This window comes from Pinus tabuliformis, chromosome 5_2 (assembly GCF_031772625.1).
Source record: "Pinus tabuliformis cultivar Carrire ecotype Pingquan chromosome 5_2, CPIR1, whole genome shotgun sequence".
In the NCBI taxonomy this organism is placed as follows: domain Eukaryota; kingdom Viridiplantae; phylum Streptophyta; class Pinopsida; order Pinales; family Pinaceae; genus Pinus; species Pinus tabuliformis.
This window is the reverse complement of record NC_142306.1, coordinates 233,436,695-233,456,101: the sequence shown is the minus strand read 5'-3', so window position 1 is coordinate 233,456,101 and position 19,407 is coordinate 233,436,695. Positions and strand designations below refer to the sequence as shown.

At 38.2% G+C, this 19,407-nt stretch overlaps 1 protein-coding gene across 1 annotated transcript; it reads left to right on the top strand.

Annotated features, from left to right (window-relative positions):
- The first annotated feature begins 1,584 nt into the window (after window positions 1-1,584).
- On the top strand, window positions 1,585-8,725 carry LOC149158392 (putative glutamate carboxypeptidase LAMP1). The gene is made up of 12 exons (XM_089436201.1): window positions 1,585-2,914; window positions 5,115-5,182; window positions 5,371-5,452; window positions 5,544-5,636; window positions 6,154-6,306; window positions 6,410-6,484; window positions 6,957-7,044; window positions 7,145-7,228; window positions 7,467-7,555; window positions 7,890-8,018; window positions 8,120-8,242; window positions 8,345-8,725. The coding sequence occupies exons 1-12, from the start codon at window positions 1,865-1,867 to the stop codon at window positions 8,534-8,536; spliced, it is 2,226 nt and encodes a 741-aa protein (XP_089292327.1). The 5' UTR covers window positions 1,585-1,864; the 3' UTR covers window positions 8,537-8,725.
- The last annotated feature ends 10,682 nt before the right edge of the window (window positions 8,726-19,407 follow it).

Here is a 19,407-nt window from a genome sequence, read left to right as displayed (position 1 = left end):
GGATTTAGAGAAAACCCGTCTACCACCATCTTGGTATTAGTCACTGTCAAATTTAGTGGGCAGATTCTGTCAAACACGTGACGTGCATCCTCAAGCTGTCTATTATGTTTCAGTAATCTGCCCTGCTCCTCACTGTTGCTCTGTTGTTGCTATCCACTGCCTGCTCAGGGAACTCTGCATGTTGTTGCCTGCCTGCTATCCGTTGCCTCTATCTGCTATGCTATCCGCTGCCCTGTCTACTATCTCACTGCCCCGAAATTCCACTTCAGCCTTTGAACGCATCCACAGTCTTGGTCTATTATAACTTCGCACGTATTTAGAGCTCAGTTACGGGAATCGTACTTACTTCCGACACTATGGCTAAGCGGGTGTTGCCTTAGAAGAGAACTCCTCATGTAAAACACAAATGACGTCTGTTACATGTTACTGCAGGGTTTCGAACTGTTGAGAAAAGGAGTTGTTGGGTGATACTTGACCGTCATTCCTGTTTGGTACAAATACTATGAGCTTCCTCCTTCAAATGCCATTATCACGAGTTTCTTTGAAGAAGTCGCCGCAAAACATTTAGTCAAAAAAGATCACACATCAAAACGCCTAGTTTTACAAATTTTATACTTTATGAGAGATTTTTCGGCGTAAATCACAAGATATTTCATTTGTCGACACGTTTCGAACCAGCGAGTGTGGTTCATCGTCAGGACAAGTTGAATGAGCAGATCAGGCTTTTCATGTTAAATAGATAGAGCAGAAACTCCAACGACAGAAATTGTATACTTTAGTTCTATTTGATGATAATATCAATTTGCACCTTTGATTGAAAAAAAAAAGTTTAAATATTTAATGGAAAGTAGATGGCACCCTCCAACGACAGAAATTTTATACTCTAGTTCTATTTGATGATAATATCAATTTGCACCTTTGATTGGAAAAAAAAAGTTTAAATATTTAATGGAAAGTAGATGGCACCCATGGTTATTGTAGGTCCTACGTTAAAGGATAGATTTTCACAAATTCTAAAAAAATAATGGCAATTGGATATGATGGGCATGTGATATAATGTAATATTATTTTTTTCATAGTATATTTTATTATCTAAAAGTAAATTGTTTGTGAAATATATAATAGTTGATGACAAGGATATTTTAAAGGTATTTATGTGTGAAAGTTCTTTATTCAAAATTTAGCAACTAAAAAAATAGTAAAGTTAATTTTAAATAATTATTGAACTTAATTATCTAGAATATATTTATTTAAAGTATTATTTTTTTCAATAAATATTTACCTGAAATATATTTAAATTTTTTTAAACATTTTATTTTTTAATAAATATTAATAATTTTTAAATATATATTTTTTTAAATTGTTCTATTTTTCAATAAATATTTTAACAAATAAAAAAAAAAAAAATTATTTATGATCTAAATTTTTTAAACATACATTATTAGAATAGAGAATAAACCTATAATTAACTTATTCATATGTTGCTACCCATTGGCTTATTCAACGTGACACTTACCATTTGACCCACGAATGGATGTACCATAGAGTTGACATGGTGCTTACTATGAGCCGTAATGAATCTAGAATAGAATCCTGTATCTACTGATGGATCTAGCATAGGATCCTGTATTTACCGTCGAGTTGCATATTGGAGTATTTCCATGACGAGTTCTCACAGAAACAGAGACAGTCGTCAATTGAATATGCGTGTGGGGTTACGGGTGTACTGGATATTAGGCAACCTCTATCCTTTTTGTAAACATCAACTGGCCGTCTTGTGTTAATACAGGATGAATTGGGCATTTCAGTTGGGCACTTGGTGAGCAGAAAAAGCAGAGTAGCGTTATTCAGAAGCAAGTTATCAATGGGATTATGGAAGTATTCACTACGGGAAGAGCCTCTCCTTGTTCAGGATTCCAATCCATCTTCATCCAGATGGACTCTGCACCGTTCCAAGCTGTTCTGCGGGATATATACCGCCTTTCTCCTTGCTGCAGCCATGCTCGTCCCCTTCAGTACTCGAATACTCGAAATACCCATCAAGGCCAAGACCACCATCAGCGCCGAGGACTATCACAGACTGTTCTTGAAGATGGGATGCAACGACACCATAGCTCAACATCTCAAGGTCATCACCCAAGAACCCCATGTGGCCGGCACCCCTGAAAACTTTGCCACAGCAGACTATGTTCTCTCCACTTTTCAGAATTCTGGTCTGGATGCTCATTACACAGATTATGAAGTTCTGCTGACTTATCCTCTGTCAAGGTCTTTATCCCTCACATTACCGCAGGGGGAGGTCATCCAGCTAAAACTGAAGGAGCAGGAAATAGAAAGCGATCCTTCCACCAAAAACGCCAAAGTCATTCCCACCTTTCATTCTTACTCTCCATCCGCAGACATTTCTGCAGAAGTGGTGTTTGTCAACTATGGCAGAGAAGAGGACTACTCCACTCTCAGAGACATGGGATTGGATGCTAAAGGTGCCATTGTTATCGCAAAATATGGAAAAAGTTTCAGAGGAGATATCGTAGAGATTGCTGCAGGAGCTGGAGCAGTTGGAGTTATGATATATTCTGATCCTCGAGACTATGGAGGGAACAGAACACAAGGATACTATCCAGACTCTAGATGGTTACCTCCATCTGGAGTTCAACGAGGTTCTATTTATCAAGAAATTGGGGATCCTCTAACGCCCGGTTGGCCCAGTCTCCCTGATTCAGAACGCTTATCAGTAGATGATCCCAGGACTAAATTGCCTACGATTCCATCGATTCCAATATCAGCGGAGGATGCCACAACCATAATGAAGTCGCTTGATGGCCCTGTTGCTCCTGCTGATTGGCACGGTGCTCTGGACTTGCCTGCATATCGCCTTGGTGGGGGACCAAGCATTCTCAATCTTCATTACAAGGTAAGCATGCCCATCTTTATTCCATCTAACCCTGCATCCCTTCTGTAGCCCCAAAATCATACATCTTAGTTTTCTACAATAAGGATTTTACGGAACTTCTTGCTTCAAATCCCCTAAAAAGACACGATGAATCCTCCCAATTGGAAGATCTTGCTTCTGTTTCAAACCAGGGGGCAGAGGACAAGCACTACCCCAATTTTGTCCGAGGATTGAATTTGAAACTGCTGGGAAGAGTTGCTCAAACCGCATCTCCTTAAAAACTAGCTTCTGTTTCAAATATTTTTTTCCTGCACAGAAAGAACCCAAATTTTAGCCGGGAATGCACCAATATGATTTTTCCAGACAGAAAGCTACCAGATATAATAATCTCTTACCAATTTACTGCTGGAGAGCAGCCCAACCAACAATTCTGTTTCAAAATCAATCCTTAATTTTAAGGAGAAAGCCATCCAATTTTGTTTATTCTCAGTCCTAAATTTTATTTATTCTTGGTCCTGTTCTCTATCCTATTTATTACAAGTTTTATGTGTCTTTGATGATGGTGGAGTATCTAAACTCTACACAGTTTGCATTAATAACACAAAATCATTTTTTTTAATCTGGATTGAAACCACCTTGTCCTCATTTCTATTTATTCATTACAAGCTTTATGTGTCCTGGATGGAATGTTCACTTTTGAAAACTCTACACAATTTGCATCGATAACACAAAATCAAAATTATTTTTCATGGATTGAAACCACCCAATTTTTTCCTGACATTGAAATCAAGATTAATTTTCTAAATTGCTTACCCAAATTTTGGCAACGATTGAAATTGAAAATTTTGAGAGGAGTGGCCTTAAGGTAGAACAGATGAGTTGGCTAAGAAGAACCAAATATAATAAACTCTTACCAATCTAATGCTAGATAGCAGCCCAACTAACTCTTTAATTTGTAAGAAACATTTATTAGAATGCTAATATATAATTGAAATTAACATTTGAAACTAAGAACTGAATTCTTAACAGTTGAATCTAAAGGCGTGATTTACTCTCTAAAAAGTTAAAATTTTTAGGGTTTAATTAGATAACAATTTAAAATTTTTGAAATTTTTATGGTAATATTATCAGATATTTATTTTTGAAATTTTTAGAGTAATATTATCAAACAATTATAATTGCCATTTTCAGGAATATTAAAAATTTGTTAAATTTTATACTTCAACCTAACTATGTATCTATCATTTATAATTGCCATTTTCAGGGATATTAAAATTTGTCAAATTTTATACCTCAAAATAAGTATGTTTCTGTCAATTTTTCCATGATTTCCAACGCCCTTGCTCAGAACTGCTAACATCCTGGAGGAGCCTATTGAATCCAATACCATGTTGAAAAGTGGATAAACTAAGAATTAAACATGGTACTTGCTCTTACTCTATCACTGACTTATATGCGCCTTTCATCATTTCTTTTAACAATTCATCTAATTTAAAGGTGTGGATAGCTAGCGTCCTGTAACACTGAAAGTACAATATTACGCTATAGTTTCATTGAGGAGCTTCCTATTTTTCTAAAAAGTGGTGTGGATAGCTAGCTTTCTGTTACACAGAAAGCATAATATTAGGCTCTGCTTATATAGAGGGGCTTCGTATTATTCTGAAAAGTGTCTTCTGAGAAAGATTTCGGAGTAGCAAGGCTGCAAAAGACATTACTTTGGCGGTATGAAGAAGCAAAAAACCGCACAAGGCCAGGAAAATTCGACGACCGGAATAAGAGAAAAGACAGTGAGATTATCAGAATCTCCGAAGTAGGAGGAGATGATTAGAATCTTCATGAGATATAAATTCCATTACTCATGAAAGGCTCGGCTATTTGCTTCCATGAGACTGCCTTCTCCAAACAAGATTAGAGCTTAGGCCCCCTCAACGGAACCATTAGTTTAGGACATATGTAGTGATATGTGCATATTTCCCAGTTAGAAGCATGGTGTTTAGCACTCTATTTACAGTACATTTTATATTTGGGTGAGAAGCTATGAAATCTATACTTATTTTTCTTTAATGGAAATCTTACATTCTGGTGATTTTAGATCAAATTCACACTGTATAACAGCTGTCTTTCCTCTCATGTAATGTTTGTTGCAATTAATCTGAGTATCTTTTGTAGTTCTGATACAAGGCAGAGATCCTTACATATTGATGTTTGATTGTAATTTCAGTCAAATCATACCATTGCCCCAATTCGAGATGTATTTGGACTCATAAAAGGTTCGGAGGAGCCTAACAGGTATAGATCACCTTCTGGGACTTTAACTTCATGAGTGTATCAATGCATGTCCATTCATGGAGCGTATTTTAACGCTGAAACAATGGTTAATATCATCTAACTCCTGTTGCAAGTCTTCACTAAATGTATTACAGCTTGGAATACTGTAGCTATTGATATAAGAAAAAGATATCTTTGGTGATAAGCAGGTATGTTTTGCTGGGTAACCACCGCGATGCATGGACTTTTGGTGCCTGTGACCCGAATAGCGGAACTGCAACCCTTCTGGAAGTCTGAATCATTGCTAGCTTAATCCCCCTTCTTTTCTAACCTATTTCTATTCGTAAAGATATCCAAGTTAACCACTCTCTGTCTTATTCAGATATCTCAGAGACTAGGGAAGTTGCTAAAACAGGGTTGGCAGCCAAAGAGAAGTATACTATTGTGTAACTGGGATGCAGAGGAATACGCATTGGTAAGAACTTGTATTTACTTTATGAAGAGTGGAGGAATATGATGTTCTGGCAATCGGTATTTCATCCCAAGTATGTTCTGGGGCTCTGTTTTTGATGGTTATCTGATCCATGAATAAATATGGTAGTTTAGAATCTAGATTAAGATAGAGGAGGTATGTGTCAAGGATATCCATTTGGGATTCCAAAAATATAATTATAGCTACTCATTGTACCAAGAGAAAGAGTCTATATCGATGGGTAATTTAACTAGTCTCTAGTATTAGTAATATTACTACTACTAAATATTTGTTTAAATATGGATTAGCTGTAGGTGTCCTGTTCCCTTTACTCTTTTAAATTCCCCACAAAGTTCACTTTGAAAAAAAAATATATATATATATATATATATCCAGATTAATCCAAAAAAGTTCTGAAAATTTTATTACTTTTTTCTTTCTATGTTAAATAAATGTGATTAACACAAAACTTAGAATCTTTCTGAGATATATGCTATTTATCAACCAATAAAAATTGCAGATTGGATCCACGGAATGGGTGGAGCAGAACTATGATTTACTGTTCTCATCAGCCGTGGCATATCTCAATGTTGATGAGGCTGTCAAGGGCCCGGGGTTTAAGCTTCAATCAACACCCCAACTTGACGATTTTATTCAGGATATAGCTAAAGAGGTCAGTTGGATATTTTATTCAAGTGGGTCTATTCTACTTTCCACTGTCAGTAAAATACTGATCGTTATACTTTGAATTGATTATTATACTCTGATTTGCAAAGGTGGAAGATCCAGACAATCCTGGAAAGACAATCTATGAATCATGGGCTTCTTCCAGCCAAGATTCCCGTCCTCCTGTAAGTGTTCATGTTTTGTTTCATTACCTTATCCTTCAATTAATGATAGGATAAGTAAGATTACATCTTACTGGTTTTAAATTAATATGATTAATCTGATTCTGATTAATCTTGGCTTCTTCCAGCCAAGATTCCCATCCTTCTGTAAGTCCTCATGTTTTGTTTCATGACTTTATGCTTCAATTAATGATAAGGATAAGTAAGATTACATCTCATTGGTTTTAAATCAATATGATTAATCTGATTCCCTATCAGAAGGAAATTTGGCAAATATTAAGTACCACACAATAAGTCAAATGATTAGTTTTGGTTTACTCTCTTTTCATCTGGTCAAATTGAATATCACATTATTCTCATGGGATTTGACTACATGGTGCTTAATATATATTTGCCCATAAAAATCGGGTATTGCTGTAAATTGCCAATAAAAATTGGGTATTGCTGTAAAGAGCTTACTAAATTTCCATCTCAGATTAAAAGGTTAGGTGGAGGGGGATCCGATTATGCCCCATTTGTGCAGCATGCCGGAATTCCAGGCACTGACTTCACCTTTGGAGAAGGTAAAGAAATCACAGTCATAGAATACAGGAAATTGAAATTAAATACAAATAGAGAGATCAACAAGTTATTGTACTTATTTCTACAATGTATTGATGATAGACTTTCCGGCATATCATTCTCTGTATGATGATTACATGTGGATGGCAAAATATGGCGACCCGCATTTTCATAGGCATGTTGCACGTAAGTACATTGTCAACGTTCCATACATTGCCCTCTGGCAAGGAATATCAGCCATGCACAAGTTGTGTGGATCCAAAGGCTTACAGGTTGCACTAACATACATCCCACAGCACAACCTGTAAAGTCTTAGTATCTGTGCAATTTGTTCATGGCAGACATCCCTGGCCCCTTTGAAGATGGTCGGAGAGTTAAATTTAATGATTATAATCAAACATTTGATTTTCTACCTATTGTCCAGTGGGAGCAATGTGGGGTCTAACAGCGCTCAAGCTAGCGGATGCAAAGGTTCTCCCTTTCAACTATACAACGTATGCCGACAATCTGCAGGTAGGAAAGATGTTGGATTAGTTTAAATGAGGACTTTGTCATTTTTATAAACAAATATATTAAAAAACCAGCAAAAATTCATGTTAAGTTTTTCATTTTAAATAAATAAAATCTAAACCTAACATAAATTCATCTGCTGTTCTGAACATAAATGGCAGCAAAGTGTTTGTTAACTCTTTTCTAATTGATAGCAGGAAGTTTTGTTCAGTCTAATTCTAATTGATACCATATGCTATAAATCAACTGCTTATACTTGGCAAATTAGTATTAGAAGATCCAAATTTTGAAAATCCATTGAAAATTCTTTGACATGTTTGGCCTGTAATTGGGACAGTTGTATGTGGATACATTAGAATCACAGTTAAGCTCTGCCGATGCACCTTCCTTCGTGTCCACAAATCCATTGCATAAGTCCATTGCTGAGCTCAGAAAAGCTGCGTTGCAGATTAAGAAAAAAGCACAGGTTTGGTTTCTTCTTCAAAACCCCTGCAAGAGATATAAAGGCTTTTAATTTTTTTTGGATGGTAATTGATTAGGTACAACGTTATAATGCTGTAAATTCAGGAACTGGAGGCTCTTGAGGATGAAAGTGCAGAGCTGAGGAGCTTGAATGACCATCTTGTAATGGCAGAGCGTGCATTTACAGACGCAGATGGGCTGCCTGGGTCGCCTTGGTATAAGCACTTGGTAAAGGACATATGCTCAAAATATATGATTGCTGTGTTTGTGATGTTTCTTAAATGCAAGGTTATTAAAACAGAGTTGCACATATGTTTGGCTCGCATGCAGGTATATGGGCCGTCTAAAATCAACAAGTATGGGACAACAGCGTTTCCTGGTATAAGTGACTTGCTTGCACTTGTAGCAGGTGATGAGGCCAATCACAGTGGTGATGGGTGGGCTGGTGTACAGCACCAAATATGGAGGGTGTCAAGAGCAATCAGCCGTGTAGCTCTGGTCATTCATGGGGAGCTCAGTTGATTTGGTCATTTTCAAGCTGTTATGAGTTGAGTCTCTATTCAAAATGTTCCCAGGGGGTTAAACAAAGGCAATGGCACATGAGATGCCATAAGGCCAGTGGAATTGATACCATAAGGCCCATCATCATGTTAGCTTAGGAACTAACAAAATGAGAGTAAAACTACGTATCTCTGGTTTTCGATAATATCATCAGGTTAGATGGGGCACTGGGGCAACAAGATCAGAGTAAAACTATGTCTCTAGTTTTCCTTATGTATGGTTTAGTACGTCATAAACAAGAAAGCTATTAAAATTGTAATCAGCATATTATAAGGTTACAATAATTAGAATCAAGCTAACGATCTTGTGCTGTCATTTTGTAATATCCCAGCATTATCATCATAAATATATTGCCTTGTTTTGCCCGACAACCAACAATCAGAATATTAATCTATGATGGAGAGAGATTTTTACATATGCAAAACAATTATTATGGTTGCAAGTGACTTGCGTAAATTATTTCTCACAAAAAAGATCCCTTACTATCTAACATTTTCATAACTCCTTTGCACTTTATCCATATATGTTTTAACACTTATTTTATTTTGTAATCATACTTTTGTGAGGAAGTTTTAGTACATTTTCATAACTCCGTTGCACTTTATACATGTATGTTTTAACACTTACTTTATTTTTTAATCATCAATCATCCTTTTGTGTGGAAGTTTTAGTGCATTAATCAGCACACCCATTCCTTTCACACAACTCTTTTCACTCCACACTCCATGTTTTATTACTTAGTCAACATTATCTTATTAACATTTATTATTAATATTTCTCATATCGGCATGGCAACTAGCTTCGCAACGAGTTGGACAAATTCCAAGATGGCATTTGGAGGGCATTGATTGGACAATGATGACTGGGCAAATTACTTTTATTATTAATATATCTTATATTGTTTATATCCTGTGTTCTTTTGACGTCATTTTGGCATATCTTCCCACGACACATGGCCACTACCTTCGGAGCTAGTTAGACATATTTCAAGATGGAATTTGGAGTATATCCTAACTTCTATTAGCATTATTTTGGCATATCTTCCCACGACACATGGCAACACATGGCAACTAGCCTTTTATTATTAATATTTCTCATATCATTTATATCCTAAGTTTTTTTAGCATTATTTTGGCATATCTTCCCACGACACATGGCAACTAGCTTCACAGCGAGTTGTACATATTCCAAAATGGCATTTGGAGTATATCCTAGCTTCATAGCTAGTTGGACATATTCCAAGTTGACATTTGGAGTATATCCTAACTTTTGTTGCCATTGGACATATTCCAAGATGGCATTGATTGGACAATGATGATTGGGCTTTTGTTGCCATTGGACATATTCCAAGATGGCATTGATTGGACAATGATGATTGGGCAAACAAAGGACAGTCATTTACACTACTACACAAATTTCTGAGACTATCTATGCTTAATACATGAATAATGTTGGGAAAGTTATCTTTATAAATATTTGAAGTATATTATCACTATGCAATGTGGGACTAAAAGATGGATTCATAAATAAAAGGCCTAAGATCAACAATTGACAATTCACTTCATGTAGATCAATGGTGGCTAAGTCACAAATTTTAGGAGGCCATAACTTGAGTTCTTGATGTCCTATTTGGGCAAACGAGAGCTCGAAGCATGAAGAACACCTTGGTAGTAAAGGGTAAAATTATAACTATCAGATTAGAAAATTAAAAGAATAATTGTGACCAATTTTGGGCCTATCACTAAATTACTTTTGAAATTTATTTATAAAAAGGGAAATTTGGAATATCCAAATTGAGTCCCATTACGAAAGATGGATTCCCAACTTCATATCTTCAAAATGGATGTTTATTCAATTAACACAAATAGGAAAAACCTAATAGTCAAGTATTTGCAAAGATGAAAAAAAGATTATAAAAGGGGAAAAACACAATAAGAAAGTCGTTATTATGGAGAGAGGATTCATTCCATATGTCGTCCTTTTGCAAGTTTGTAGGTGTCCTTTATCTTGTTTTGGAGTAATTCGCTTTCTTTCTCCTCAATCTTTGATCATATAGCTTTATGAATTATCTTATATTTTTGTAATATGGATCCCTTCTTTTTCTTCCTAGTAACCTATATTATCTGGTTCATGGGAGCCCAATCACAATCCCTTAGGGAGGAACTTCTTTACTTTAATGCTTAAGTATCAAGATTTTGTAAAGTTATTTAGGCACTTACTTTATTCGAAACTTAAAGTTTGTAAAATTATTCTTGGACTCTCGTAAAGAGCTAGTTTCAAGCGTGCATGTCAGTTGTGGCTTCGATACTTTTAAATGAGCAATGAAATCTTGTGAATGTTCTCCTATGACTCTTTATTACTTTTAAATGAATGGAATCATTTTAGAGTTCTTTGGATATCTAGACCATTTCTCTACTTTTTGTCTATTAATTTTCTTCAAGTGTGTTCCTCATCATGTATGAATGGACGTGTACCATGGAAGGAATTGTCAAATCTTATTTATTTATGATATTATTATTTCAGTTCCATTTTAAAACATTAGGTCCACTCATAGGTGAATGTGCTAAATGATGATATTTTTATGCTTTGAGTTCTTTTGAATACCTAAGTGAATGAAAAGTGGAATACCATCTATATAAAACCACATAGGGAACCTAACAAGGCTCTGGGAGGTTGACTATTTTCCTGGACTAGAAAATACATCAACATTTTTGGAGACCATAGTGGGGAGTGATTCATTTTCAAAAAATCTGATGCTTTCTTTTAAAGATCAAAATTATTGAAAAAGTAAAATTTCTTTGAAAAAATATTTGGTAGGTCTCTGGCCACATAGTTGAAAATGAATTAGGTTATTTAAAACCTTGTCCAATGAACATTATATTTCCTTGAAGATTATGGAAATACAAATATAGATATGTTATGGTGATTTCTTGAACACTGAGAACCATCCACTATTTGGAAGAATGGGCCCATTGACAACTCCATTATTGAAGATTTTGGTTTTAAAGAAATATGCCTCGATGACTCCACTAAAAAGATCCCAAAATTGAATGAAGATCTATATGGTAACTTCAATGAAGAGTTTTTCCCATGTTGCGATAATAATCTACCTTCCTCACCAAGCCCATCAATATTTTTTCAAGCTACATTAAAAAGAGAAAGTCCCCCAAAAAGAAAACTAGTGTATATAAGTCCCCTCAATTTGCAAGGAAAGAATCATCCCTTGTCGAATATTTCCATGGACAAGTTTTCCACATTCTTTGGAGAAACTTTAGAGGATGTGGAAAATCATTTGTTTAAGTTTGATAGTGCCTATAATATTTATAATGTGTAGGAAAATGTTGTTGTTTGCAAATTGTTTGCCTTTACTCTACAAGGAGATGCTCGTGAATGGTTTTATTCATTGTTGTCTAGATCCATCAATCCCTAGGAAGTATTAGAAGATTTATTTATTGAGAAATATTTCTCAAGGAAAGACCCATATTCTCTTTTCTTGAAGATGGTTGAAATCCAGATGAATGAATAGACAATTAAAGATTTTACTTTTAGATTTATGAAAGTTCTTCATGAGATTCCTCAAGAAATGTTTCCAAACAATTTCATCATTTTTAACTGTTATGAAAATGTTTTTCCTACAAATATGAAATTTTTATTGAAGTAAGAGAAAATTTGCAATTAAAAAGAGTTAATGAAACTAGCTCAAGTCACTAAAGAAAATATTCATGAAAGTAGTGTTAATCTCTTAAACTTTCCAATATGGTTTCAAGAAAATAAAAACTGGAAATTCAGAAGAAAATTTTGATAAAAGATATGAAAATTTCTCTACATCAGATTGTGTTTCTAAAGTTGAAAGTGATAACTATGATGTCTTAGTTACGCAATGCCAAGAGACAAGGTCACTGCTTGAGGGCCGAGACTATGCAATGTGTAGTTTAGGAGGGCTGGATGAGGCTAGGTTGCTGGGAATTTTCCAAAATTTGGCTAAGTGTGGGACCGAAGAGATTGTTGTGAATAGTGATATGACTTGAATGTGATCACACACTTGAAACACTTTGATGACACAACAAAATAGATCATTTGAAACATGTTAACAACATATTTCCCTCAATGCGACAACTTTGTGATGACTTTACAACAAGTGCAACACTAAAGGTACACTTTGCGACGACCGTGACGACACTTGTGCGACAGTGCTTAAAACTTTGGGAATGAGTGTGAATGATGTTTACATGGTTAGAAAAACTCATTCACACAAAGATAACCCCTTGAAACCACCAGAACAATCATACATACATTGTGTGACAACTAACATGTGAAAAGACAACAATTGCTAAAGTGTGAACGACTCTTGCGATATGTGAACGATAATGAAAGTAACACATGCCAGAGAAAAGAATCATGAAAAAATCACTAATTAAAGTGAAATCAAGCAAAAACGACAGCTAAAAACATGAAAATGACACTCACGAAAACAAAGGTGCATGGGAGTGATAGTTTGCAAAACTCATCGAAATGAAAGCACAAATGCAACTAGAATGTGAGAAATTATCGTTGTCAGTACGCATTGACTGTTGACTTGAACATTGCACTGGAAAAGTCTTAATGGAGCATGTTATGCTTGTCCAAGCTTGCGTAATAGAATGCGTTAATGCACTTGTTACAGACTAAGCATGTGTGAGTAAGTGACTTCGACACTTCCAATCCAAGTAGGGAGCTCAAAAGCATCAGCTGACCAAGAAGTGACTATGGAACAACCGGTCGCAAGATCCACAGTAGGCTCCAAAATTCGAGTGTACGCAAAAATTTGGGGGGTGTATGTCATATTGACAACACCAGTGAACAACGACTTCCAAAATTTAGAGATGTACTTTGGTCTCTATCTGAGATTACCACTTTAGGTACCCCATGTAACATTAAAATGTCCTTCATAAACACCTTTGCTACCTATGCAGCCTTGAAAGTCAACTATATTGGTATAAAATGTGTAGTCTTTATCAATCTTTCCACTACCACCATTATGGCATCATGCTACTTCTAGGTCCATGGAAATCCGATGATAAAATCCAAAGTAATCACCTCCCATTTCCATTCTGGTACGTGTAAAGCGTTTAGCAATCCCGTAGGGTTTTGATGTTAAAATTTAACCAATTGGCATTCATGACATTTGGTCAAATACTTTGCCACCTCCTTCTTCATTCCTGGCCAGAAGAAGTCCTTCCTCAAGGATTTGATCGTTTTCCAGTAGCTATGGTGGCTTGTATAAGTCTACGATGATATTCATCCATAATAGTTCATTTAATTTCCTCCTAATCAGGTATATACAAACTCCCTTTAAAATTCAGTAATCCCTTGTCATTAATAGCATACTCCTCCCACTTTTCCAACTTTTTCCCTTTTCTAGATTTTCATATGTCACTTTATATTTCATATCTACCTTGGTAGCTTCTTTAATTAAACTCCACAGATATGTCTCATTTTGACTGACAATGATTTCATTTACATGTTTTAAACTTCGGATTAAGGAATCCACCACTTTTGGGCACGAGATCCCCCAAGGGTAGTTTTGGGGCTAAAAGCCCATATTTTGGTCCAATTTTGTAAATCCAAATGTAAAGACTGCATTTTGTGGTCGCGGAGCGCGTAGATGTTAAAGAGTCATAGGGTTGTCCGCCCTTATTTTGGAAATGTAATGTCTGCTATAGAAGATCTACCCATTGTCTACAGACCATGGGATTGTATAAATAGAGCTAAGCTCTAAGTAGTTAGTGGAAGGGAATCAAGCAATAATGATCGAACATGTATGAGAGATATCTCTGAAGTAGAAGTATAAGTTTTGGGTCATAGCATAGGTAGAGGCTCTGTAGCTGAGTGCATAGAGGCCTAGAAGTCCGCAGCTGAGTGTGCAGATCCTTGCAGCTGAGTGCACAGGGAGGGTCGAGTTTGTAATTGTACAAAAGTATCAATAAAGAGAAGTATTCTACAATTTCTGCGTATTTATTTCCTGTTTATGCATCTGGTTATGTTTGGGTATGAATTTCACTTATAATGCTTATATGATGCGCAAATATATGTAATTGTGTTGGTTAAGTGAACGCAAGTAAGAACATCTGTTTACGCGAAGCTAACTAAGATATGTAATAAGACAAGTAAGATACTTAGTGTAGTTTGGGAAATATCACAGTTCGCTGCCCTAGCAGCACGAAAGTATATCAGCCCCAGGTTAGGGCTGCGCAAAAGCCGATTGTATCCTTTTGCGAAGGTACTAAAGGGTGGAACAGAGGGCTAAGCAACCTGCATGTAGGCAAGAATAGCTAGGATAAACCGACATCACAACCATATCAAGGGCATGGAAACTTGGTTCCAACATCCTCCCATACTGCTTCGGGTCAGACTTCAGTCCGCACTCCGCGAGATGATGTCGAAAGGGCCAGTAGTGTAGGGATTTGTTTGCCTAACTAACGTTGAACCTGGGTCAGGCCCCCACAAGCCAATAAATGGTTCCATCTCCGAGACTAAAATCTGCATAAGAGATGTGTGATGTCGTATCACTGGAATACAACTAAGAAAGAAGTCGAAGGCTGGTTGGACAGAAGGATTCACGAGTTCGTGACACAAGAAAACAGAAACTCGTGACTATCAAAAGAACAATGGTTAGATCGATACCTTTATACGGAGATCCATGAAATATTTTTTGCCTCCTTTCCTACTGAGCTATACGAGTGGATCGCGAAGCTAGCAGATAGCCAAGGAAGGTGGAAACTTGATGATCCTATTGTGTGGACCCCAGAGCTAGTGTGAAGGTTGGAAGCATCAGAGGATAAGATCACTCGTGCTATCGATCATTGGCTCGATCACATCATAGGAGGATTTGTGACTGAATTTGCGGTCAACACCTCAGTCAGCTATAGCGAGGCAAAGTGACGCTTTTTCAAAGGACCATGAGGTAAGTACGTAAAATATTTGAATACTTGAATTAAAATGTTGTTGTGCGAAAAACGGGTTATGCATCTACCTTGATGTTTGGGGCTACGTGAAGCAGAAGGTTTTATAGAAACGAAGGAAATAAAGGTCCAAAACATAGCCCCTTGATTTCACCTCCGCGAGGGGATGAAGAAGGGATCACGACGGTCTCTCCACGAAGTACTATTCAGTTGATAAAACAAGGATTCCCGCAAATACCACCTCCACCCACACCACCACTGGCTTCACTGCCATCACCTCTAAATTCACCCGTACCACCTCCACCTCCACCGCGATTTAGTATGCAAAACACAGTGAAGTCCTGGACCAATTCTGGTTCATTGTGAGGGCTATATGGGAAGCTCAAGGTGTTACAGATGACCATATAAATAAAGAGACACTGGTTAGCGCTCTGCAGGATTGCGCACTAACCTGGTATATTAAGTACTCTAATGATAACCTGAATGCTAGAGTAGCAGACGTCTAAGCAACACTAAATAGGGAATTTAGCAAGCCTAAATCTGAAGCGCAATCGATTGTGGGATTTAAAGAGATCGTGATGCAACCAAGAGAGACGCCTTGGGAGCTGGATCAGAGGCTGAAATGTACAATTCGCGAAGCCAACATGAATTTGCAGATGGAAAACATCGCGAGTGGTTTGTGGCTTCGCTACTACCACACTTAAGGAGTGCGTTGTCGCAGCAGAAGATAACCACTTAGACAGAGGCCTTGGAGATTTCCATGAGATTACATGAGACTCCGATGAAGGATCCTAATCTAGGAGTCTAGTAGATCCATGTGCAACTGAAAAATTTGTGCCTTGAGATGCAAAGTCTTAAGCAGGATAGGACGATTCGGCCAAAGGTACATGAAGAGGTATGGTGTTTGAAATGCAAGAGTCAGGGTCATGACAAAGACCATTCCCCGGTCTTCACAAATTACCTTGCAAGAGGAGGACTAATGCCTTTAAGGCCGAAAGCCCAAGTAGGGCCTACCATGACACCTGCTTTATGGTGCGCTATCTGTCAGGTAGCCGGAAAACATACCACGGATAACTGTGACTTGCTACAAAAGTATGCGCAAGAACCACAACAGTTGTTCTCCAAATTTTGTAGGTCGGAAGGACATGATAAGCGTACTTATAGGAGCTATGAATTGATGATGGATAAAACTCCCGCCTACAGGGTTCAGGTTGAAACGCGGCCCCTTGACCAGAATACAGGGATGGCGTGGACAGGATTTCAGGGGCGCGGATGAGTCCGACGTGGAGGAGGACCTGGTAGAGGTCACGGACAGTTGATTTGCTACAATTGTGGAGGACCAAGACACTATGCTTGCGATTGCACTAATCCAACGCACCCGTCATGCAAGTATTGCATGTTGTTTGAACATGAAACATAAGATTGTCCTACGCTGATAGCTAGGATACGTGACAAAGGGGCGCTACCGCCTCCCCCAACTCAAAACCTATAGATGATGAGGTCTGAGCTGCACGAGGAAGATCCAAACGTAAATATAGTGCACCGGAGTGGAATCACGACAATAGATGACAAAGGAAACAACTAGAAGATAGTACATGGGTTCGCAAAGCCCCAAATGTTATCACTCGGGTTGTCCTTAAAGCTCCAGAAAAGGATACGGCCGAGGTAACCACAGACCAATTTTGGACTGCAGGTTCTAGCCTGCCTGCAGTCAGAGAGGGCTCTCTCTTTTAGATTTAGCTTTGTTTAATGGATGATTTTAGGCTAGGTATGATGCACAGGGGTTTTGTATTGTTTTTGGTGGGAAGGAAGACATTTCAAGTAGAGAGGCACGACATTGTCTGGTAATTTTTCAAACCATTGGGCGTGGAGTCGAGGAGTGGGACTGCTGGTGCGTTAAATCTTGGTCACATGAGAAATAAGGAGCAAGGTAGCTGCTCATGAAACAACACTGAAAGCTTATAAGGATTGGATGAGGGATAAGGAATGAGAGGCAACAAAGAATCTCTCATTAAGCTTAAAAGGGGGAAAGTGAATGAACTCTATCTAGGAGCAATTAAGAATTCCTAGACAACTGTCAAAGATGAATGGATTAGGGGAAATATGAGCCGAAGGGAATTCATATTCATGACTGATCCAGAGGAAAACATAAAGAAACAACAAAAAATGAGCATAGAGGGTAGTTAACCAATTCTAGACTATTCTTTCTTTCTACTATTTAGACGGTATATCAATGAAAAAGACAGAGATAGGAAAACTTATTGAGTCATGTTGCAGCACAAGAATTCCAGATTCACTTCTTGAAACCATTAGACACAGAGCAGACAGTCTTTCCTCCAAGCTTTTCAGCAGTCTTTGATTACAAAAAACATGCCAGGTATACAGTGCGAGTCTCTACTGAAAAACTATCAACCAAGCAACCCTTAAAACAATACAGAGGGTGGTATATATAGGGAAGATATGTCCAAAATTATCTATTACAGCCGACCTAACAGGTCCGACAGAAAATTGCCTACTTTAACCTAACCTTATCCAGAAATAAATGCCAGAAAATATCTTTGAGCTGTGCTGGGGGCAGCTGTATCAAAATGAGTTAATATCTGTCCAGGTGGCCCTGTGCTTTTCATCTGTCATAACTGTGCATTGGTCTTTGCACCATTGCTATTCGGCGGTATTGAATGCTTTTGACTGTGATTTGAGATCTAGGATGGGCCTACTCCTCTGGATTTGACTTTCTGGGGGGCTCATCAATGTTCAAGTGCTTCGAGCCCCTAAAAAATCTTCGGCGGATACTCTTTGGCTCTCCTTCCTCCTCTGATACTCTTTGGCAATAAATTGATGCTATTCTGCCGTGCTGTGTGTCTTATTCACAATTTAATGGCCGCTGCTCGGCCTCTGTTTCTTTCAAAACCGTTTTCTGGTCCTTCCGGCGAGATTCGTGAAGAAAAATGGGTCATTCGGCGCCTTTCGGGCTTGCTGGGGGCCGCAGAATAAAAAGATTCCCTGAAGATTCCCCATTCAGGCCCAAAAAATCTAACGATAGCGCAAATCGCTCATCAAAAACTGCCTCAGAATCGGATTCCGGGGCTCTGAAGTGTGATTTTCGCCTCTGCGCGCAAAAAGGTTGATGATGACGTCAGCATGACGTGATGCTGTACAGTGGGTGACGTCAGCAGGACGACGTGGCGAGATGACGTCAGCATGAAGTCATCATGTACAGACGATGATGTGGCAGGGACACATGGCAGTGACGTGGCAGGGGGCCACGCAGGCAAGTGACTCGACATGGTGACTGGGCAAAGGGGGTGACACAAGCGATGACTAAGCAGAGGGTGACGTGGGATGTGACGTCACGGGCGGTAAGCAGTTTTGTGGCGCACCGCTTATGGGCAAAGGCGGTCTCGGGGGAGGGGGATCCGCCACACCCCAGAGCTTGATGTGTGGCGGGAGTACGACGAAAAAACCGCTGAACTCCCGAACGCTAAAGCCCGGGCGTGTTGTATATAGAAAAGCCCGCCCACCGTAGATCTGTGGCGGGCCAGATCTGACGGTTGGCGGTAGATGGGCAGCGACGGCGGGTTAGTGGGAGGGGATATTCGCGAGAATATTCCCTTTTGAATATATCGCGGAGGTGGGTTAAAACATAGGGAATGGCGGGATTTTCATGTTGTATGAATATTATGAGCGCGGGTTGGCATATTTACACTCGGGTTTTAGGGATAGGGGCGAAATATGGGTTTTTGCAGGTTTTTATTTTTAGGAGTTTTTTGGGGGGGAGGTTATTAATCTGGCCAGGTGTCAGATTAATCCCTGCTATGACTCGGATGGGTTAAAGACAGCCCCAGATGGACTATGATTCCCTGGACTTATAGGAAATATGGCTATATTGCC